Source organism: Desmodus rotundus, chromosome 1 (assembly GCF_022682495.2).
Source record: "Desmodus rotundus isolate HL8 chromosome 1, HLdesRot8A.1, whole genome shotgun sequence".
NCBI lineage: Eukaryota > Metazoa > Chordata > Mammalia > Chiroptera > Phyllostomidae > Desmodus > Desmodus rotundus.
In genome coordinates, this window is record NC_071387.1 from 121,814,618 (window position 1) to 121,835,848 (window position 21,231).

The window sequence follows — 21,231 nt, forward strand, 5'->3', positions numbered from 1 at the left end:
GACCTGCGACCAATCCGCGTGCGTCTCCAAGAGGCGGCTCTCTACACTGGCAGATTAAGTTTGATGACTTAGTCAAGCTCCAATCCACACTTTGGGGGAGGGGCTGAAGCCCGCCAGGCGTAAGGCAGGAGGAGGCGTAGACTGCCTGCTGGGAGCACGTGACCTGGGCCTGGTTCCGGAAGCTACCTATCTGGTAGGGAGCGTCCCTCCGCACCTAAGGCTGCGATGGTGAGTGAGGACGCATGCGCGGGAGTACCTGCTGGGGGTTCTATGTCCCTGGTACCCAGTCTCAGGTTGCCCTTTCATGGGGTCGCGCTGCGCCCTCACTTCCTATTCTCCCCTGGACGGAGAAGGATTGGAGCGGGAGGTGGGGGAGTGGGGGAGGAGGGCGGTGGCCACGTAGAGGGCTGAGGAGGGGTCTTTGGGAGGGTTTACGAGGGCTGGGGAGTAGTCTGCAAAGGAGCAGGTGGCCACGTGGGGAATTGGAGAGGGGGCTGGAGAGAGGGGCCAGTGGGGCTGCGAAGGCCTCCGGTGGTAGCAGTGGTGGGATGTCGAAGGCCAAGGGAGCCCAGGAGCAGAGGGTGAGGATGGCTCAGAGGCTCAAGAAGATCAGAGGTGAAGGCCATGTAGAGGGAAGAGGGTCTGGAAGGGCCCTGGCTTGGGAAAGAGAAGGTCTAGGGCAGGTTATGAGAGACTTGCTTGCAAGTGATGAGTTTTCAGGGCCATCCTCCTAGCAGTGCTTCCTACTGATTGCATCTTTACCCACTAGACTTCTGCACTGACCCAGGGGCTGGAGCGAATTCCTGATCAGCTCGGGTACCTGGTCCTGAGTGAAGGTGCAGTGCTGGCGGTGCGTTCCGGGCAAGGGGGTTTCCCCCAAGTACACACGGCCGGGTGATCCCTTCTAACATTGCCCACTGTAGCCTCATTTCCCGCTGTTCGCGGCCTTAATTGGTACCATTCCTGCCTGGCATAGAGCAAGTTTTCAGTAATTAAATAAATCTCTAGAATCTTAGCATGGTAAGTGTTCTGAAGTAAAAGGGTTTACTAACTTTACCAAAGTCAGACAATTAGTCACAGGTTCATTGATAACTGATATTACCCAAGTTATTCTCGACTATGCCTTTATTTGGTATTCATTGAAGAGGATTTGTATTTTGTTCCCTAGTATACTACAGTGTTAGTTCTCTAGAAGTTTTCAGTCTAGCTAGAAACAAGGCTTATAGTTAAAAGTTGAAGGCAATGCCAGTGTTAAGACTTCTGAAGAAGTCTAGAAAATGAAGGATTCAGCCCTTTACGTTATCACTTGTATTATGACCAGGAATCCTTGGAGGACGTAAGAAATTCAGCTGGGCTTAAAGGATGGATGGTTGTAAACAGGCAGAAAAGGAAAGGGCTGAGAGGCGGACATATTTGCCAGAGCGACACCAGCCTGACTGACTTGGTGATAGGTTTATGTTAAAAAGATTTGGAAAGGTTTAGGGGAAGAAAAGGGTGTGGTTAGGAAAGATTTGACTGTGGACAACATTCAAGACTGGGTTAGCACATTTGGATTAATCTTGAGGGTAATAGGAGCTTTGAAGGCTTTTGAATAGAAACATGAGCTATGAAATAGTGGAGGAAGATTGTTCTAATAGGTGTGAATTTGGGCTGGAAGGGGAGGGATCCAGAAGTGGGGAGGCTGCTGCAGAAGGGAATCTGTCTATTAGTCTGGACTGGTGGCAGTGAGAAGGAACAAGGAGAGAATTTAAAGGAAGAATCAATATATCTTTGTAATGACTAGACATATGTAATAGAGGAGGTACTTTTCATTCAATCCTAGAATGGTGGTATCTTTAACAGAAAATTAGTAAAGGAAGTTGATTGGGGAATGGGAGCAGTAAGGGGAATTTTGATGGCTTGACTTTAGATACTGAGTTTGAAATAGAATAATAGCAGTTAATATATGTACACAAAACCCTTATAAGCCTGTAAGATAGGTAATATCTCCAATTTACAGATGAGGAAGCTGAGGTACAGATGTCCAAGAGAGTAAAGGGAACTGAACTTAACCTAGTGGGAGGCCCACACCGAGGAGGTGGGGAGAAGTTGCAACATTCACCAGAAAAAAGGAAGCCCAGGCCACTGATGTTACTATTCAAGACCTAGGTAATAGGAGGGGGATCAAGGATAAAAAGAATGTTTATTTCAGAGTCTACAGACAGGGCAACAAGTGGGAAGACTGAGCCTTGGTCAGTGGTGGGTGGGCACTGATGTTTGAGGGTGTGGTTATATCAAGTAAGTGGGGACAGGGAGAGAAATCAAGTTTCAAGGGGTGAGAAAAATGGTGGCTAGTAAAGAAGTGGATGAGTCACGGCTCAGCAGGGGAAGCCCAGTAGAAGGATGAGAAACAGTATGGCATCAAGAGGGCCAACGTCATAGGAAAGTTTCAGGTTTGTTTTTCCGAAGCTGAGGTGACCATTGGGAGAGGGTACCAATGCTAGGGCCAAGTGACTCTCCCTGGAATTCTTTCCCAATTCTGTTCCCTAATTTCTGCCGTCCTCCTTCCTTTGTCTGCATGTAGTCATCTGGGGATCTAGAGAATGATGAGCAGGCAGCCAGTGCCATCTCGGAGCTGGTCAGCACAGCCTGCGGTTTCCGGCTACATCACGGCATGAACATACCCTTCAAGCGCCTGTCGGGTGAGCCACAGCCCTTGCCCCTAGTGGTGGTGATAGGGAGTGGGGTGTTTCCAGAGGTGGGGTGCTCTCCTCAGGGGGAAAAACACACTTGTTTCCTACCAACCTCCTGCCCTCTCTCCCTGGGGTCCCCGGTTCTGGCCACTTTTCTTCCCTTTGGGATTCACCCCTGCATCTCAGAAGTATGAGAAAACAAGGAGGGGATTGAATAGAGACCTCCCACCTTTAGATCTCTGAGCCTTGAACCATTGAATTTCTTTGGCTCTTGATCCCAGCCAGTTTGTGTGAGATCCCATGGAGGCCATTGCATCCCACTAACTCTGTGCTCCCTTCCCTTTCCCGGGGCTTGGGAAGGTGTGTCTCCCTTCCAGTGGTCTTTGGAGAACACACGCTGCTGGTGACCGTGTCAGGACAGAGGGTGTTTGTGGTGAAGAGGCAGAACCGAGGCCGGGAGCCCATTGACGTCTGAGCCTGCCAAAGGCGAGGGGCAGAGGTGGACTGGGTCCATGAGCCTCTGATGAGAAAGATGCAAACTTCTTCCACCTTTCTTGGCCTGCTGCTAGAACTAAGGCTTTCTGTCTCCCCCCCCCCCCCACCCCCTATTACCTGGAAGGGCTTGGTGATGCATTATGTTAAGGACAGTGAGGACAATAAACACGAGTCTATTGATGTTCCCAGGCCCAGGGATGCGTGTATGGGGTGGGGGTGGGGGGTGCAATGCCCATATCTTCCATCTTCTGGGAAGAAAGTGTGGTGCCTCAGCCCAAAGATGTGGAGCTAGGACACCTCCAGGCGTTATCAAACTGGGAATCAAAAAGAAATGGGGGAAGGGAGCTGACAGGAGCTATTTGGTATGCATGGTGAAGGGAATCATTTTGAACCTCTGAGTCGCTGCTCCTGCCACCCACACACAAAGAACAGTCATTCTTCTCCCTCCTCAACAGGCATTTAATAGTCTTATTTCAGTGGAAGCAGTAGTTGGAGAATAAGTTACAGGGACAGACCAAAAAACAGACAAAAAAACCCCCATACAACTTAAAGTGCTTCAGGCTGCAAACGTAAACAAGAGGGGCAGGAGGAGGCCACCTAGCTATCTCCCCTCACCTCTGACACAGGAGGGTCATTCATTGTCTGGGTCCCTTTACCATCACCACCCTCTAATCTCAGCCCTGGGGTGGGTGGGTAGGTGAGAGGGAATGTCAGAGGCAGGAAAAACAACTTAATAGGAATGAGAAAACACTTTGTAAACTTAGAGCCAGGGTACAAGGCAGGGAACAAGGGAGCACTTGGAACCCTTGGCCTGACCCAGGGGTGGGGCCAGCCCCCCCCCCAGGAAGTCAGGGAAATACTATTGGTTTAGTGCTGCAGCCATACCCACCCATTTCACAGCTTCTTCCCTCATCAGCAGACACAGACAGGTACCCTGGAGGGCCTCCTCACCCACAGTGGGAGGCATCCCTAGGGAGGCACAGCCTAGGACAAGGACCCCCTCTGGAGGCATTCGATTCCTGGGAGTGTAAGAGCCAGCACAGTGCTACTTGACAGGCTCCACCACCAGGACCTTGCACTCGCGCTTGGCAATCTTGTCCAGAGAAAGCACAGCCTTTTCTGGGGGTAAGTAGAGGGGGCGGCCAACAGGGGAGGCCACGGGGGGTGTGATGGCCCTGCGCTCCATCACACTGCCCGACCTGGAGAAAGGCAGAGGATGTGGGCTCTGGTTAGACCTCAGGAACTCTTCCTGCTCCCTCTCCAATTCCGGCCTCTACCGAGTCCAGTGGCACCCCTCCTTTGGTTCCATACCTCATGAGGTGGCTGCGAGAGGGTTGTTGGTGGGAGAAGGACTGAGAGCGGCCCAGGCTGGCCTGGTGCCTCTCCACCAAGTCCCGCACAGCTGGGCTACTAGGACTGCTCTTTCGAGAGAGAGGCCGGGCCTCGGGAGGAGGGTGGGACACACTGGCAGTGAACTGCAGCTTCAGTTTCATGTGCTGGCTCAGCTGGGTGGAGAGAGACAGATCAGCATCCCTGCTTGGCTTCCAGGCCCCAGACCTCCTTTCAAATCATCTTCCCCCTTGACAGGGCAGTGTTGGATCTAAATCCCACCTTCCCGTGGCCTGGCTTTTTCATGCCGCCCATTGTTATTTCATCCACAGAAGCTAGCAACTCCCATGCCTCCCGTCCCGATATTCTGCATCACCCAGCACACTATTCACCCTTCTCCAGCGCCTCCCCTGCCCACCTCAAAGAGCCCTGTCCTTAGAGCCTGGAAGGCCACACTGAAGGTGAGTGCACTGCCCTTCCGGGAAAAGCCAAGGTTGTTGAGGGGCGTGTGGCAGACAATGGAGTCTAGGGCAGCCTGCATGGCCCGGCGCTCCTCCTCACACAGCTGCTTTCCTGGGGGGCAGAAACAGCGACCAGTGAACATGTGTACAGCGTTCCTTAGCAAGGGGCTTCCAACAAGCACAGTCTCGTTTGACCCTCAAGGTCACCCTGTAGAGTGAACTGAGTACATCTTTTGCCAAATTTTATAAATACTAGCTTATATTTACTGTGTGCTGAGGTCTATTCTAACCACTTCACACATGTTAAATCTTTAAATCACCATAACAACCTCATGGTGGGGGGGAGTAGTGAGCAATATTATTCCCTCCATTTTAGGAATGGCTCAGAGAGGTTAAATACCTACCTGGGGTCACACAGCTTATAAATGAGAGGTAGAAATCAAACATACCAATACCAGGGAGCCCAGCACCAGTACTGCCCTACTACTGCCTCTCTAAACTACCCATCTGTGACACTGGAGACCACCCAGGGACAGAGCCAAAGCAGCCTGCCACAAGCCACCCACTTCTATGACTTCCTTTCCCCTAACCTCCTTTGGAACAAGGGCCCAGCCTGGCAGCAACCCACCAGCCTGCGCGTGCTCCGGGGTCCACACGAGCCTCACTGCAAGGAAGTCTTGGAGATTGTTGAGCAGTGTATAGGTGACAGTAAAACGCTCGTAGGTCTGCACTGGGGACTCACAAGAAGCAGTCATCACAAAGCACGGGCGGTCCAGACGGATGCTGGGCAGGCTAGATGCAGTGAGAGAGGAAAGCAGGATGTGTGTTTTGAAACAAAGACAAACAGGGTGGTGTTCACTAGGGGCTCCCACATACTCACCGGTAGTGGGTGTAGATGCTCTGGGTGAAGGGCAGCTTTGGGGTGGACCACTGAACCACAGCAATCAAGGGAACTTCTAGGCCCTGTGGGAGAGACAAAGGGGACCCCCATATATGTCACCTTTAGGCAACTCCCCCCCCCCTCCTTGGCCTTTCCCTCCCACTGCTTTTTCTTAATCTTGTTCCTTAAAATCACCAGCCCTGTATACTCACCTCCTTGGCCCCTGGAGGTGGCTGCTCATCCCCTCTCAGCTGAAACAGGAAGTTGTGTTCCTCCAGGGCACTGAGCGGGCAGGGGAAACAGCCAGAGGTACCAGGGAGCCGACAAAAGGAGCCCATGGAGACTTCCCCAGATTGGTGACTAGTTCAGAAGGAGGAAAAGCTGCATCTTTCCATGCCAGAACTCTTGGCCCTGCCCCCGCTCCCACCACTTCACAGCCCTACCCCTCCCTAGGACCTCACCAGACATTGTCCACCAGCAGTACAGAGCCATCGGGCATGACAGGTAGATAACTGGCATTGAAGTTTGGGAGAATGCGGATATCCCAAATGGAAATTTCCTCCTGGGAGGAGCTGTTCAGCACTGTCGAAGGTAACCAGCTCAGCGCAGAGTGTCCAGACCCCTCAGACCCCACCTTAATCCCACCAAAATGGACCTATCCCCACCATCCTGCACAGGGTAAGTGCCCCAGTCAGTGCCCTTGCTACTACCCAAGGCCTGAGCCGCCAATCTGCTCACCCTTGAGAACAGTCAAGTGTTTTCCAGCCACAGTGAACTGGCGACATTTCAGAACTGGAGGGGGCAGCAGAGTCAGCAGGGTACTCACTGCAGGAGAGGGTGGAGGCAAGAGCTGATGGGCTGGGCACAGACCTAAGCCAACCTGCAGTTCTAACCTTTCTCTTTTCAGATATGGCACTTGCCCCTCCACTTTGCCCCACAAATTCCAAACTCTAGTGTTTTCTCCCTGCATTCTCCCTACCTTGGGCCTTGAAAGCGCTCTGCTCTCCCCGGAAGGTGTCCCCAGGAAATCGGGTCTGCAGCAAGCGCAGGTAGCCTTGGTCTCTGACCTCTGGTGCCTCAACCTCCCTCTTCCACACAGTCACTACAATCTGAGCACACGGTACACAGGACCACAGTCAAGAGGGGAGCCAGCCAGCCAACCTTAGAGAAGGTGTGGTAATGAGGACAACAGCTCCACCCCTTGCCAATCTTACCTTGGCCTTAGGTGTCCCTGGGGGCAGTCTATCCAGTGAAACAGTGAGTGGGAAGATGACCTCATCTGTGGACACAATTGGTTCCTCCACAGGCAGCTGGGGATGTGAAAGGGGTGAAGAGGTCAGGATAGAGGCAGCCTGCAGCTTCCCCTTTAAGACGTGGCTGGCTCTTCTTTCCCTCCCCTCTCCTCAACTGTCATCTGCTTCCAGCTTCCCTCCAGTGTCCCTCTTCTCTCTGGTTTTTGGGGCCCAGCAAATCGCGCCCTCGCCCCCCTGTGCGTGTCACCCCAGCTTCTCACCGTGGTCGCTCCCCCTGAGGTAGCAGGACCCGGGCCGTGGGTGAGAAGAGGGCTGCAGCCTCGAAACAACCCCCCGCCGCCAGGATCCCCGCCCCCTGGGGGTTCAGGATCCTGGTCACAGGAGCCACCGCCCCCGGGGGCCCCGCCTCCGGCACTGACAGAGGCCAGGGCTGCCAGGGCCGTTGCCAGTTCTGCCCAGGCCCCTCGGGAGCCCAAGCCCGGGCTACCCCCGGCACTGGAGCCCGCGCCGCCCCGGCAGCGCAGCACCAGCAGGAAGCGGACAGTCTCCCCCAGGTAGAGATGATTGCGCCGGGGCAGCGCCCGGTACCGGCCTGGGTCCCCAGCCAGCTCCGCGCGCGGTGGCAGCGGCACAGCCGGGAAGTACATCGAGTAGTCGCATTGGGACTCCATGGGGCGGCGAGGAGTGCGCGGGCCGGGGACAAGGCGGGACGGGGCCGTGAAGGGCAAGCCGCCAGGGTAGGGTCAGGGAGTCCCGGCACCCAACGGGAGCTGCGTGTGGCCAGGCCGGCCCAAAGACACCCGCCGGGGTCGGGAACCGAGACCCCGTGGGGCCGGAACCGGTGCAAGGCCGAATGACTGGAGAGAAGCCGGAAGCGGAAGAGAAGGGGCGTGGCCTCTGAGGTCCCGGAATTTGTGGGTGACCAGACCCTGGAGAAGGGCGGGGTTCGGCTGCGGTGAGGCTGCGGTGAGGATTTAGGAAAGACTATAGACAGACTTTTTAGAGAAGTAATATTAAAAGAACCCCCTCCACCCCCGCTTCTCCCAGGAAGAAAGATGTGTCATCCCCTTTCTGCCCTACATAAAGCAAGTCTAAGTTTCAAATTATTTATTCATTCAACAAACATTTCATATTGAAATGAGCATAGCTCAGTAACAAATATTTCATGGAGAAATGGACGCATTATTCCAATCCATTGTGTCCCAAACTTTCTCTGGCTTTACACCATGGTTTGCTCCTCCAGGGAGCCTCTGAGAGTTCTACATGGACCTGGCAGGGGCCTGGAAAGGAGAAGGAGGCAAAATGGGGCAGAGGAGTGCTGCTAGGAGCTGAACGACTGGACTCCTGGGCACATCCTGGTTGACTGGTTCCCACAACCGTGCAAAGTTCCGTTCATCCTCTAGGGAGCAGACTTGCTCTCTGAGGGAAGCAGAAATGTCGTCCAGCAGTCCCACACTTGTCACAGGTGTCTTGCAGGTTAGGTGCTCTTTAACCTAAGACTCAGTGGTCTAATGTCTAGGGTGAGAGTAGCCTTGAAGTCTTCAGGGGCAGAGAGACTGTTGGAGGAAACTGCTTGGCATCTAGCTTGTCCTTGTACTGTAGCTCTGGAGTAGCCAGGCGCTCACACTCCTCCCGGTCTTGGAGGCTCAATCCACTCCGAAGTGCATAGCCCAAAACCTTACTTGACCCAAACTGGAAAGGGCGGAACCGTCGGTCAGTGATGTATTTGGGGTCTAAAGCCTCACCCCCCGCCAGACAATGTTTAGCCAGAGCCTCTCGGCGAGCCCGGAGCTCTGCCACGGCACTCTCCAGTCGACTCTGGCCATATTGCTTTATTCGTGCCCACAGGCTGTGGTTGAAGTGAACATAAAGAGCCCAGTCCAGACTGTTCCAGACTCGGGCCTGTGCAGTTAGCTGCCTGTCCTCAGCAGTCAGTCCACCATTGCTGGCAACACTTCTGCCCTGCTGACTTCCAGCCTGGGCATTGTGCATGAAGCCCACCACATCATCTAAACCCCAGCACAGGGCATCTGCCAGCAGAACCAAAGATTCATCAAAGTACTCGGCCACCAGAACCAAATCAAAGACAGAGTCCAGCCAGGCCAGACTCCACTGGATGAGGGAAGAAGACCCCAAATCTAAAGCAGCAGGGCTGGACAGCTGGCTGCGACCATCAACAGCAGTGGGAGCAGGATGGAAGAGAGTATTGGGATCCAGGGTGTGGGCTCGAGGGCCAGTGCCAGAAGGCAGGACATGCAGCTCTCGGGGGTTGGGATCTTTGGGAAGATGAGGATATCCTCTCTTGGTCCTCATCTCTGGGGGGAAGGGGAGGCCAAAGTCAAACCATAGCAAGTTGCGTGCATAGTGGTCTCCACGGGCCCCAGGTCGGTAGAAGACTCGAGGATTAGCTAGGAAGGCAGCCAAGGAAGGCGCCTTGCGGAAGGCCGATGAGGTGGATTTATAGTAGGAAAAGGCAGAGCGGGCCAGAGCCGCTGGGTCTCGGACAATGGAAAAGAAGAAGCTGTCAGAAGGCATGACCTGAAGTACCTGCAGAGGAGAGAAAACAGACGTAGGGAGAAAGAACTGGGCCAGGAAGAAACTAAGTGCAAGCCCAATGTCTACAGATACCCCAGCCTTCTCCCGACAGCTCTGCAAGGAACCCCCAGCTTTCTTAAATAGCTGACAGATCTTGGCCAAGTTATTAATGTCTCTGAGACTCAGTTTGCCCATCTACAAAATAAGGATACTTGTGCCTTCCTTCCCAGCTGATTATGGAGGTTACATGGGATAAAGGATGTGAAGGAACTTGGAATGTGGAAAGCTCCTGGAGAATATTTATTTCCTTTAGCCTCTCTGTCTGCCTTGGTCAGTAAAGCCTCTAAGATTCACAATTTGTGTTCACTTCTCTAACAAAAATGTATTAAGTGCCTCCCCTGGGACTCTTGGTCACAACTCTAAGGCGTCAGGCCTCCTCAGTGGGGGTGGAGGTCACTTGCTGCTAAGAGGGAAAAGAGTGGCAACCATAATGTTGTCTCAGGTGGAGATGTCTGGTGTATAGACAAGCCCAGGAAGGCCAAAAAACAGGGCACTTCTGGGGCCCCTGGGCATCTTGGAGAGGGAAAGACACCTCTGGACTGGACACTGGGGAGCCATGGTCACCTGGTAGAGAGCTGCCCTGAGACCTGGGATATCGGTCCCATTTCTCAGCAAGAAGGAAGGTAGGAATTGGGCTGAGCCAGGTGGATGCACAGTGGAAACCAGCTCCTGGGCTCCCTGAAGTGTTTCTACCTCTGAATGTCACTCTGTCATTGAACCTGACTCCCTGACATGATGTCCTCCGACCTGCTCTGCTAATATGAGCATGCCTGCAGGGCAGAGCTGTGAAACACGTGTCTCTATGAAGGAAGAGGAGAACGGTGAAGAGGATAGTCCGTGGCATCAGGGGGACCTGGAATAAAATCCCAATTCAGCCATTTACCAGTTAAGTAACTTTGGGCAGATTATTGAATTCCTCAGAGCCTTCATTCCTCCATCTGTAAATCTGGGTTAACACTTAACTTGAAGAATGTGGAAGTACGTGGAACATGATAGGTATTCAGTAAGTGGTGGTGACAAGGAAGGTCATCCTAATCTCTGGAGAAGCTTGTCTCAAAGATCGTTGTCATTGCCTCACCCTCAGCAGTGGGCCTTTGCTGCCTACTAGATGACACTCAGGTTCCGCAGCTGCTTTCTCCAGATCCAGCTTCAGCAGGAGTGTGTCTGCTGCCCGCACTGAAGTTCTACCACCTACACACACACCCCCGCTTACACACCCCCACAGCACCACCCCTTAGCTGATATTTTGCTCCAAGAATGCCTAGTATTCTCCTTACTACAAAATCATGTCCACCCTTTTCTTCAAAGCCTACCTCTCCAGAAAGCCCCACCTCTTTTTGATGAATATTCTCCCCACAGTTCCAAATACAGACACACATATGCACACATGCCACAGAAGGCACTTTGACTTTGGAGCAGATGGGCCTGGTTTCAAATCTGCTTAACAGAGACCAGTCACTTGGCCTCTCAGAGTCTTGGTCTCCTCTTCTGTGTAATGGGGGCACTTATAATGACTTCCTGGCAAGGTGATGATAAGATTAATACCCAGAACTCAGGAAGTATTCAATAGAAGTTAGCCTCTTCCCTGAATGTTTTCATCTGTACATTGACTTGCTTTCTCCAAGAGCTCTCGGGTTTCTGTGTGCGTTCAGATGAGCACGTGAGTCCTTGTACCCATCTTCCCTTTTAGAACTGAGGCTCCAGGGATGTCAGGGCCGGGCTATGGCTTGGCATATATCTGACCCTCAAAATCTGGCAGACATGGTGAGGGGAGTGAAGGAAGACAGGTCAGAAGGCAGTGGCTAAGCAGAGAGCCTGGTAGTGTCAATGGGAGGGGCCAAGGAGGGCAAGGGGCACTTGGAGGTGGGATTGGGGGTGGGATTCAGAGCAGGCAGGGTGCTGACACCAGCTGGGTCAGTTGGTCAAGGAGGAGACTGGAAAATGCACTTATATAGGAGGGGCCAGGACTTCAGCTCCCAGGAGCTACTGGAGAAGGGACAGCTGAGAAGAGAATAGGAAATTTCACCTTTGTGGCCCCCGTGCCCAACATTTGGGTGAGGTGACGCCTGGGGCCTCTTCCACTGATGGATGGTCTTGGCCAAAGGCCTGATCCCATATCTCTCCAGTCCCACCCACTCCCTGTATACCACTCACCTCTTTCAGGTTGAATCTCATGTGATGACAGAGGATGTGGAAGGGGGGCTGGGTGCCTCCACCCTGAGGGTGGTAGCCTTTGACCAGAGAGGCCTGGAAAAGCCTTGGGTAGCCAAACTGGTAGCGGGCAGGGAGGGCGAAGCGCAGCCCATGTCGGTCCCCATAGCGATGAAGCAGGCTCAGCACTGAGCTGCTCCCGGATTTATGCGTCTTCAGGAACACCAGTCGCTGCCGAGGAGGACAAGATGGAACAGCTGGTCCCGGGGGTGGGACCCAGGTCTGTCGAAGCTGCAGCCCAGGTAGCCTGGGGAAAAGATGGGAGGGAATGTGTTCTGTCCCTCACCAACAGGCGGATGGGCATCTTGTGGAGCAAGGACAGAGGGTGTGGAGCCTCCTCCAAGTTCCCAGGAGTCATGGGTAGGATTGGGAGGAGCATGTGAGGGGGCGTCTATCAGGTATCAGGACATGATGAAACTCACCTCCTCTGGAAGGGTCCCCCCCAGAACTGGAGGGCAAATCCGATGGTCATGAAGACTCCCAAAGCCACCCCCAGGCTCCGAGGCCCCCAGAGGCGCATGGTCCTGGTAGGAGACAGAGGGCCCATGTGGCACAGGGAAGGGTGACAGGGCAAGGGTCAGGCACAGAGGCAGAGACAGCTTGAGGCAGCCGTGCAGCCACAGAAGGCACAGGTTCAAGATCGGGGGTCATTCCCCAGGCCTGTTTGCAGCCCTGGTTGAGTCTGCCCCCTGAGTTAGCAGATTTTTGCCTCTGTCAGCGTCTAGAAGGGAAATGAGGGGAAGGAGGGGAGTCTAAGGAAAGGGTAGAGCCTTCTCTCTGCCGCTGAGACTAATTCATAGAGGGGGGGGTGATGAGGTACTCTCTACACCCAGACCTAGGTGGCCCCACAACTACTCTGCTGTCAGCCTCCAGCTCTCTCAACTGCCACCTACAGTTTCTCCCTGAGCCTCGAGGATTTGAAGGGGAAGGGGAAAAAGAGACCCTGCTGGAAAGATCAGGCCAGTCTGCTCATATGACAGTGAGGTGGACATTGCCAGGCCCCTGGCTCCCTCCTGAGCTTCTGATAGATCGGGAAGAAGAGTCCCATTTGGAGGCTGAAAGGGAAAGCCATAAGGAGGGAATACAGGTCAGATGAACCCAGAGTGGTGAGACCACAGGAGTGACTTTGTAATGAGGAAGAGTCAGTCATCTGGTCTAAACTCAGGCATCTCTTTTCCCCTCTCAGCTCAGGGCTGACCCCAGTGTGGGGTTACTGACAAGACCCAGATACCTGGGCATACCTCCACACACTCCTATTCCCCACTTTTCAACCCCATCAGTGCACCCAGAGGAGACTGAGAGGGTGGGGCTGGAGAGCAGGCGAGAAACTCTGCAAGACAAAGATACTGACAGACAGAAACACGGAGTTCGGAATTCCTCCCCAGGCCCCAGTTTCCTAATCAACTGGGAGTCCGACCCACCCCTTAGGATTACAGCCCGTGACTACGGGCCACAGCCCTTCAAACAAGCCTGGACAGCCCCCTTCCAGGACGAGCCAGGAGTAACCCCAGAGAGAATCGATATTTGCAATCTAGAGACCTGCCCCTTCTGGCATCTGTCCCCCAACACAGTCCCCAGAATCCAGCCCTGCACCAGACTCCTGTGTCCAGATTTCTTCTATTCCTTCCACCCATCTCTGTCTCCTCCCATTACTCTTGATGCCAGCCCTCTGTCCCCTTCAACTTTGGTGACCCCCCCCCCAAGGACTCCTCCCATAAATTCTCGAGTCCCTCCACTGGCTGCGGCCTCAGTGTCACTTGCCCACTCACCAAGCCACCTGAGGAGCAGCAGGGAAATCAGGGTTTGGCCCTTCCCAGCCACCGCCGGCTCCTCACTCTGCTAAACTTTCCCCATAAACTTTCTCAGCGCCCAGGCTCCTCCCCTCTCCCTCCCTTTGTCTGGCCAGTCCCTGCTGCTGCTTCAGCTTTGATCCAGTCCCAGGCGTCTCCCTCCCTGCATCTTTCCCTTGTTAGGGCACCCAGCTCACCCTTAGAGGACACAATTTCTACCCTCCTTTCACACTTAGGAATCATTTATTCCTTTTCTGTTTCTGCTTCCTGCAGAACAAAAGACTCATTCAGAAGACAGAAAGAAAGGAGAAAGTAACAGACAAGAGTTGAAAGCAAGCACTGTCAAGAGCTTGTGACAAGGTAGCCAAAGGCAGGCGGGCAGAGGACAGGACCCTGCCCTGAAGGCAGGGGCAGTAATGTGGTAATATTAATGATGTCTCCAGTTCAAAAAGAATTTTGGCAGTGACAAGGTGCTTCCTCACACAGTTCCTGTTAGGTCCTCACATTTCCCCCCATTTTACAGATGAAGGTTCTCAGATCCAGAGGATGAACAACTTGCCCAAACTCAGTATCGGGGAACAGGATCCGAGAGGCAAGAAGCAAGCAGAAAACAAGCCATTAAGGAGGCTCTGGGACCCCTGCAAGGAGCCAGGGCCCAGGGAGAGCTGCTGAAATTACAGAAAGTCACACACTCAGGGTCCAATAAATTCACTGTTTATTTGTGAAATGCAAAGCTTGTAAAGGATGCGGATGGCAGAGGTCATGAGTTGAGTCCTTTTTGTGTGTGTTTTAGTTGAAGAAATTGATACTGAAAAAACTCAGACCGAGGCCCATAGATCCTGACATCCCAATTCACATACTCAACCAAGTTCCCTGCCCTGCACCTTGTCGGCACCCAGCTTTGTTCATTTCTGGGACCAGGTGCCCCCCACTCCCCACTTCCAACTTCCTTCAAACCTTATCACCCCCCACCCCCACCCCACATCGCCAAATGTCAGTTTAAAAATCTTCCCTTTCTCCTCCTTGGGGCTGACCACCAGAGCCCAACCTTGGAGGCCTGGTTGGAGAGACCACAAGTCCTTCCTAAATAAATAGCCCCAGCCTCCCCACCCCAATACCAAATGAAAAAATAAATACTGTGAACACCCATCCACCCAACCCCAATGGGAATCTCCTGGATTTGGGGCCCTAGCCATTTACCCAAAAAGTCCCTTCTCTACCCTCTCTGCAGCCCCCTTCAACTCTTCCCCAGACCCAGCTGAGTGGGGAGGAGGGGAAGGGCCATGAACCCTTCTGATGCCAGGGCACCCCTCCCCTGTTATCGAGGTCCAAGCAGGGCCAGGGCTGAGAGGAAGAGAATGAGAATGGGTTGGGTGTGGAAACCAACAGATGTCCCCCCAGTCCTGCTCCTGCCCTGGTTTTGGCGGACGATGAAACCTCCTTTGCGGCCAGGAGGGCGAGGAGGCCGCGCTGGGGGGCCCACAGCTGCTGCCCCGGCCATCCAGTCATCTGCATAGTGCTGTCCTTCTCCAGAGCCGCTGGCGTCCTCATCTGCAGAGGGGGAGAGGATCGGAGACAGACACGAGGAGGAAGAAAACTCAAAATAAAAACAACAAGAAAGATGGCAGGAGAGACAGACATAGGTAGGTAGATGGGAAGAGGGAGAAGACACTGACAGGAAGGCAATCAGAGAGAGGGGTCAGGTAGACACGGGAATGAGGGAAGGCAGTGGGAGATGGAAAAGAGAGAGACAGACAGATGGGGAGAGCAGATAAACAGGAAAAGACAGAGAAAATAAGAATGTAGAAGCCAGGAGCATAAAGGAAAAGGGGGGACAAAGAGATATAGAGACAGGCAGTGGGAAAGAGAAAAAAATTTGTGTCCTTGTCTTGCCTCTCTGGCAAACTCTACTTTGGGAAGCCAGGCCAATGGCACCCCCACCCCACTCCCCCACCTTCCATGGGTTGCCCATGCCCACCCTCCCCAATCTCCCACAGTCCTTTGCCAACTGTTCTGTAAGAATGTTTTGGAGTCTCCTGACTGGAACGTGAACTCACAGGTAGAGACCTTCTCAGATTGTTCTTCTACCCCTAACCTTTGAGGTAATTGTTCAATACAGGACTGTAAAATGCATGAGAGAATGAATGAAAACTGAGATGAGAGGGGAGGGACTTAGGAAGCAGTGGGCAGGACCAGGGTCCAATCCCAAGCAGCCAGGGGAGAGAGGCCCTCAGGGCACCCCAGGGGTCTTACCCCAGTCCTCCAGTTCCAGGTCCCGTCCCAGGGCAGCTGCCCTCATCCTGATTGTGGCTGACCGGAGCTGCAGCCGCCGCATCCGAGTCTGAAGGTCAGGGTTTGAGGCTTCCACGTGCACCTCTGGATTGTTGAGCTGCTCCGTCAGGGAGGCTCCGACCACCGGCAACAAGTACCTGCGAGCACAGCAGCCCTGAAGGCTCTCACCCAGCCCTGCCAATCAGCCCCGTCCCTGGATTTGGGCCTCGCCCACCCACCACTTTGCCCATCTGCCCAGGTCTCACCGGCCCCGCCCAGTTCCGGTCCAGCAGGGTGCTGCCTCCTGTGCGATGTCCGCGGCCATACGGGGGTCCCCACACACCGTCAGGGGCAGCCCGGCCCAGAAGCCCCGGACCCGGCCCAACCTCTCGCGGAGCTCCCACACCTGGGCGTGCAGAGAGAGGAGGTGGAGCTGCAGCGCATGCCCACTCACCCGCCTGACACCGACACGTGGCCTGTCCCCAACTCACCATTCGGGGCAACATGCCAGCTGCCGTTGTCGGCCTCTCCTCCTCTGCCCCTGCCGTCCAGAATCGCCCCACCTCTTCTACTGGTGCTGGGGCTCGGCGGGCACGGGTCATCGCCTTTGGGGGGACCCCGCATTCCTGAAACACCTGTGGCACAAGGATGCCCCCACACAGTGAAACTGACATTGTATCCTCTCTCCAACACCTAAATCTCCCCTGACATTCCCTGTTTCCGCAGATAAAGTGCCTCCCTGATACCCCACATTGTCCCCCAACCCCAGGCCCTTGCCTCCACCCTTCTCGTTCCTGTACTAGAGCAGACACCCACCGACTGTCTACCCTGACCCCCAGGCTGACACTCCCACACTCCTCCCGTACCTGGGCGGACACCCCCACGCTGTTTTCCTGCAAGTACATCAAACCTTCTGAGATCTTCACCCCAATGGCCTGGGCTGCCAGCTCAAAGGAAAAGGAGCCCTGGATCTTCTCAGCCAGTAATAGGAGACCATCTTGAAAGAGGGGGAGAAAGACAAAGGGTGAAGTGAGGGGACAGCCAGGGAGATACTCAAAAACTAGGAAGTTCCCACAAATCCTCACCTGGGCAGCCAGGTGTTAGATGGGGGAAGATTCAAGAGCTCCCCTTCATGCTCCCCCTCCCAGTCCATCCCACTCATCCCTATACAGACAGCCGTTTCAGGCTTTCCTGAGTCCTCACCCAGATAGGCCCCCCAGTCAGGGTCCAGTCCCTGGCTGCTGAGACAGCCATGGGCCACGTTGAGGCAGAAACCCCGGCAAGGAGGTAGCAGGGGAACCCCCCGACAAAAGGGGCAGCCGGTCAGACGCATCACAGCCCGCCTGCAGCCTTCAGACATAGGCACCTGGGGGCAGAGGGCTGGGCTGTGTCATCCACAGACACTGAGGCTGCCCTCAGCCAGGCTTGCTGTCGGGCACAGAGAGAAATCAAATACCCCACCCTACCTTCCCAGGCCCTATGTGGAGAACTGATATGAACAGCTAGGGTGGGTGACACCATGTGGCAGCAGGTGAGACCTCCAAAAGACTGTGGAGGGAGGTTTCTAGGAGCCAAGTTGCAGAAACTGTTTCTTGGGAGAGATGGAACAGTGGGGTCTGAGAAAAGGTTTAAGGACAAGAGTGAGGCGACAGTGGTAGGGAAAGGATGAGACTGAGGATGCAGGAGGAAAAGCTGGGAGGTCGGGGAGAGAAGAGGCAGAAGAAAGGGGGCCTTGAAAGCCAGATCAGGAATTTGGCCTTCAGGAGCAGGAAAGGGGGAGCCACTGAGGGGTCTGGAGGAAACCAGGGGGACCAGGACTCCCATCTCAGAATGTTATGGAGATGAGCACGCCCCTAGAGACTGGCAGGGGTGTGGATCATCAGAGGGCAGCAGAGGTGAGAGGAGGTCATGAATCATGACACAAGGGAGACTTCACTGTGGCACCCCTACTTCGTGATTCTCCCTGGAATGCCAGGACCTTGCAGCTGATATGAGAAGGCTCCAGGTCTCTCCTGCTGATTGGCATTTGCCTCTTCCTCATGAAGCCTCTCCTATTCTTCCTCTCCCTCTCTGAGTCCCTCCCACACTCAGGCCCCCTCTCACCTTAAGCGTTTCACTGACCACATTTCTTCCAGTCTCCAGGCCCTGGACAAAGGCCCGGGCAGCCACCATGGCCCGTGTTATCTGGAGGAGGAGAAAGGAGGGGAGAAAAACCATAGGGTTGTTATGTCAGTCAAGACTGGGGCCAAGAGACTGCACCAAAGGGATGAGCAGTGAGGGGGTAGGTCTGTGGAGCTATCAAGGGGTGGTTAGGAGTGTTAGGTGGTATAGGGAGGCAGGTACAAGAGGCTCAAAGGAATTATAGTCTAGAAGGATCAAGGGGAGTTGGGTTTGGGAAGAGATGGAGGGATTGTGTTTTACAGGGCTTGGAGATAGAGGGACTGTGTGCATCAGGACAAACACTGAACTTACAGCCAGAAGACCTGGGTATGAGACAGAACTCTAGCATTTACTGGCTGCGAGACATTAACTTCTGGGAGGCTCAGTTTTCTCATCTGCAAAACAGGGATACTACCACCTACCTCCCAGAGTTACAATAGCGATTAAGTGAGATACTATAAAATGAAAATCCTTCCGTGTGGTGATTGCTGGGGAGGGAGTTATAAGGGGACTAAATGGTAATGGAAAAAAAAGATTAAGAAAAAAAATCATTCTCAAATATTAAGTGCCTAATCCACATTTAGTTGAACCAGAGGAAGTCAAGATATTAGGATGAGGGAAGAGTTGGCAGGGGGAAATGTGACTGGGGGCCAAGAATAGGTGAGTGGGTCAGGGATGTATGTGAAACTACTGCACGGGATGAAAGTGGGGGACATCCCATCAAAGGAGAACAAGGAACACTGGGTCAGGCAGGAATGACTGGGCTGAATATAGGGGTCACCAGGCCAGAGATGGCTGACATGCAGGATGTGGGTATCACCAGGTCAGGGGTGACTGGGGCATGAAGGAGGAGTCAGTCGATTGGAGGTGAATGAACAGTTCAGAGGTCACTAGATCAGAGGTAACGGAAACTCAGGCCTTGAAACCCCTCACCTGTAGGCGGAGGCGACGGGGTGAGTCCCCAAAAAGCTTCAGAGAGTCATCAGCAGAGGAAGCAAGGCGCGTGAGGCAGAACAGGTATTCAGGGGAGAAGATGTACTGTGGGTGCAGCAGGGGGAACATTTTCTCCAGGACCTGCGCCCAGAAATCCACCAAGGCATCATCTAACCCCTCACCGGACTTCTCATAGTAGTCCCGCAGCCTAGAGAACAGGCCACTGAATAAGGGAGTGTGCTGGGAATACAGGCGGCCATAGGAACGGTGGAAGAGCAGGGCCAGGGAGTGCTCAGCTGAAGAGAGCATCTCCCGAAAAACCTCTGTGGTAAATGCAAATAAAGGGGGGTGAGGTGAGGTGAGGCCAGAGGAGGATGGAAAAGTGAAAGAATAGATGAAAGAAGAGATGGGAATGGGGAGAGAAGAGAAAAGACAAGTGAGTTAGAAATGAGCAACTCTCAGCAGATTGGGAATGGGGTGGGGCAGGATCCTGGAAAACCTGGGGTGGGGATGGGGTGGGAGTGGGGGGCTAAGCCTGGGCTGGGGCGCCTTTGGGATGGAGTAGGAAATGAGGATAGGCTGCTTACTGGGGTCATAAGCACAGAGAGGGGGTGCGTGGCCAGGCTTGGGGACCCCAAGTCCTCACCATCAAATGTTCTATGCCGGGTAGCCAATGTGTGAACCAGGAAGGAGCCACTCTCCTCTACCAGGCCTCGGAAGGTAGCCTCAGTGTCCCAGGTCAGCCTCTCCTCTACCTCACTGGAACAGCAGGTGTATTCTTGGGGACAGATCCGGAGGTGCTCACCTGGACAGAGAACAAGGAATGGTGGCAAGTGATAAGGAATGGTGGGAAGTGAGGTGGTAAAATTCCTTCCTTTTCCTGCCAATCTCTGGGGGCCATCCTTCTCTTTACCTGTCTGGGTTCTTTTCTATTGTCTGTACTGGCATTCCTACCTGACTGTATCCCCACTTTATTGTCCCCTCACCTATCCCAAGTCCACTGGCATTGGCCATGGGATCAAATCGTGATGCGCCAAATCAGTGATCAGAGGGTCCTCAGGGGACCTTCCCCAGCATCGCACACCCCAGGTCTCTAAGGACTTATGGGAAGCTTCTATGGGAAGAATGGGGTTTGGAGGGGTGGGGTTACTTGGTAAGCAAGAATGTATTATTATAGAAGTACTGTTAAAAATAGCGAGGGGCAAATTGGGCTATAAAGAAAGGAACAGAGAGGTGGATGCTCATTACTAGAAAGGGATTCCTGGGGTGGGATGGGGTGGAGTAAGAGAGCTATTATGTGAACAGGAGAGTTATTGTGATCCTAATAAGGAAGTTCAGGGGGAGAGACGTTACTATGGGATGAAAAGATTATAATGGTCACTTTGAAAGGAAAGAGTTATTGTCAGATGGGGAGGTCCCATCCCCGCACCCCTCTTTCTCCCCAAATTCTCTAGTCTTCCTTTTTCTCCTCACCTGAGATCAGGGCGGGAGGGAGTAGGCTTAAGCTATATCCCCGGGCCCCCAGAATTTGCCGGGCCTCAGTGCAACTCCGGGTGACCTTTGCCTCGCTCCCGGTTCCAGGACCAAGACCAGGACACAGAGGTAGCAGCAAAAGCAGAAGAGTTGGCAGCGCAGACATAGTAGCTGCGACCCTGGAACAGCAAAGTGAGTCCTAAGGAGGAAAGAAGAACTGCCCGAACTCGGGAAGCTGGTTCACCGTTGCAGGACTGCCCCGCCGGCCAGAGAAAGAGCGCGACCTCCGAAATATGAACACGGAGCACGATAGCTGTCTCTTTTGAGACAATGGGAGCGGGGAGTCAGACAGCGGGAGGAGCTCAAGGTGGGGCCTTACCAATGACGGCACGGAGTCTGCCTCAGGGGCGGGATCAAGGGAGAAATTAAGCCAATGCAGCGGAGAAGCTCGGCAGAGGGGCGTAATTAGACTGAACTGAGGAGGTTAGTGGGGGAGAGGGGGGCGTGGCCTTTATCAGGGGCGTGGCGATCCAGTCCGAAAGTCGGGGCCAGGATAGAACCCAGCCTATGGCAGTTGATAAACCATATTGAAGGGGCTACTACTGGTCTAGTGCAAAGCCCGGCCAATGGGGTGGGGGGAAAAGGAGAATATTGAAGCAGAGGGGCGGGGCCGGGGTGGGACACAGCTGAAGCAGGCAGACGGCGCGC

General features: G+C 53.9%; 4 protein-coding genes across 11 annotated transcripts; 1 reads left to right on the forward strand and 3 right to left on the reverse strand.

Moving 5' to 3' along the window:
* The first annotated feature begins 97 nt into the window (after window positions 1-97).
* LAMTOR4 (late endosomal/lysosomal adaptor, MAPK and MTOR activator 4) lies at window positions 98-3,352 on the forward strand. Of its 6 annotated transcripts, none has more exons than XM_053930673.2 (4): window positions 98-228; window positions 770-850; window positions 2,564-2,681; window positions 3,033-3,352. In XM_053930673.2, exons 1-4 carry the CDS (start codon window positions 226-228, stop codon window positions 3,077-3,079), a joined length of 249 nt encoding a protein of 82 aa, XP_053786648.1. In that variant the 5' UTR covers window positions 98-225; the 3' UTR covers window positions 3,080-3,352. The 6 variants fall into 6 exon arrangements, with proteins under 6 accessions (XP_053786648.1, XP_024427252.1, XP_024427254.1 ...); XM_024571484.3 differs by having other exon boundaries at window positions 3,050-3,352; XM_045204516.2 differs by lacking the exon at window positions 98-228 and adding an exon at window positions 239-367.
* Window positions 3,353-3,605: 253 nt separating this feature from the next.
* On the reverse strand, window positions 3,606-7,981 carry TRAPPC14 (trafficking protein particle complex subunit 14). Of its 2 annotated transcripts, XM_024571661.3 has the most exons (11): window positions 7,351-7,981; window positions 7,052-7,147; window positions 6,817-6,946; window positions 6,576-6,662; window positions 6,299-6,419; window positions 6,050-6,197; window positions 5,838-5,920; window positions 5,586-5,749; window positions 4,915-5,069; window positions 4,479-4,672; window positions 3,606-4,366 (listed from the first exon to the last, which is right to left on the reverse strand). In XM_024571661.3, exons 1-11 carry the CDS (start codon window positions 7,759-7,761, stop codon window positions 4,213-4,215), a joined length of 1,743 nt encoding a protein of 580 aa, XP_024427429.1. In that variant the 5' UTR covers window positions 7,762-7,981; the 3' UTR covers window positions 3,606-4,212. The 2 variants fall into 2 exon arrangements, with proteins under 2 accessions (XP_024427429.1, XP_045060447.1); XM_045204512.3 differs by lacking the exon at window positions 6,576-6,662.
* A 311-nt stretch (window positions 7,982-8,292) lies between these two features.
* On the reverse strand, window positions 8,293-13,748 carry GAL3ST4 (galactose-3-O-sulfotransferase 4). Of its 2 annotated transcripts, none has more exons than XM_024571686.3 (4): window positions 13,666-13,748; window positions 12,319-12,617; window positions 11,840-12,143; window positions 8,293-9,637 (listed from the first exon to the last, which is right to left on the reverse strand). In XM_024571686.3, the coding sequence occupies exons 2-4, from the start codon at window positions 12,441-12,443 to the stop codon at window positions 8,606-8,608; spliced, it is 1,461 nt and encodes a 486-aa protein (XP_024427454.1). In that variant the 5' UTR covers window positions 12,444-12,617; window positions 13,666-13,748; the 3' UTR covers window positions 8,293-8,605. The 2 variants fall into 2 exon arrangements, with proteins under 2 accessions (XP_024427454.1, XP_045060448.1); XM_045204513.2 differs by having other exon boundaries at window positions 12,319-12,420; window positions 13,666-13,747.
* A 954-nt stretch (window positions 13,749-14,702) lies between these two features.
* GPC2 (glypican 2) lies at window positions 14,703-20,979 on the reverse strand. The gene is made up of 11 exons (XM_024571374.3): window positions 20,903-20,979; window positions 20,524-20,702; window positions 19,697-19,855; window positions 19,051-19,373; window positions 18,061-18,141; window positions 17,161-17,323; window positions 16,824-16,954; window positions 16,449-16,592; window positions 16,224-16,363; window positions 15,940-16,115; window positions 14,703-15,237 (listed from the first exon to the last, which is right to left on the reverse strand). Exons 2-11 carry the CDS (start codon window positions 20,687-20,689, stop codon window positions 15,005-15,007), a joined length of 1,716 nt encoding a protein of 571 aa, XP_024427142.1. The 5' UTR covers window positions 20,690-20,702; window positions 20,903-20,979; the 3' UTR covers window positions 14,703-15,004.
* Window positions 20,980-21,231: the final 252 nt, after the last annotated feature.

What these genes read in the sequence shown, in the direction of transcription:
- LAMTOR4 (XM_045204514.3), top strand. Translation starts at nt 305, where the DNA reads ATGGGGTCGCGCTGCGCCCTCACTTCCTATTCTCCCCTGGACGGAGAA. An exon ending in GAGAAGGATTGGAGCGGGAG is followed by an intron (nt 368 to 769) that starts GTGGGGGAGTGG and finishes TTTACCCACTAG; the next exon opens with ACTTCTGCACTGACCCAGGG. An exon ending in GTGAAGGTGCAGTGCTGGCG is followed by an intron (nt 851 to 2,563) that starts GTGCGTTCCGGG and finishes GTCTGCATGTAG; the next exon opens with TCATCTGGGGATCTAGAGAA.
- TRAPPC14 (XM_024571661.3), bottom strand. Translation starts at nt 7,761, where the DNA reads ATGGAGTCCCAATGCGACTACTCGATGTACTTCCCGGCTGTGCCGCTG. An exon ending in CAGGGACACCTAAGGCCAAG is followed by an intron (nt 6,947 to 7,051) that starts GTAAGATTGGCA and finishes CCGTGTGCTCAG; the next exon opens with ATTGTAGTGACTGTGTGGAA. An exon ending in CTGCTGGTGGACAATGTCTG is followed by an intron (nt 6,198 to 6,298) that starts GTGAGGTCCTAG and finishes CTTCTGAACTAG; the next exon opens with TCACCAATCTGGGGAAGTCT.
- GAL3ST4 (XM_024571686.3), bottom strand. Translation starts at nt 12,443, where the DNA reads ATGGGCCCTCTGTCTCCTACCAGGACCATGCGCCTCTGGGGGCCTCGG. An exon ending in GGGGGACCCTTCCAGAGGAG is followed by an intron (nt 12,144 to 12,318) that starts GTGAGTTTCATC and finishes TCTTTTCCCCAG; the next exon opens with GCTACCTGGGCTGCAGCTTC. An exon ending in TGAGATTCAACCTGAAAGAG is followed by an intron (nt 9,638 to 11,839) that starts GTGAGTGGTATA and finishes TCTCCTCTGCAG; the next exon opens with GTACTTCAGGTCATGCCTTC.
- GPC2 (XM_024571374.3), bottom strand. Translation starts at nt 20,689, where the DNA reads ATGTCTGCGCTGCCAACTCTTCTGCTTTTGCTGCTACCTCTGTGTCCT. An exon ending in GCGTGGGGGTGTCCGCCCAG is followed by an intron (nt 16,593 to 16,823) that starts GTACGGGAGGAG and finishes CTTGTGCCACAG; the next exon opens with GTGTTTCAGGAATGCGGGGT. An exon ending in CTGGCATGTTGCCCCGAATG is followed by an intron (nt 16,364 to 16,448) that starts GTGAGTTGGGGA and finishes CTGCACGCCCAG; the next exon opens with GTGTGGGAGCTCCGCGAGAG.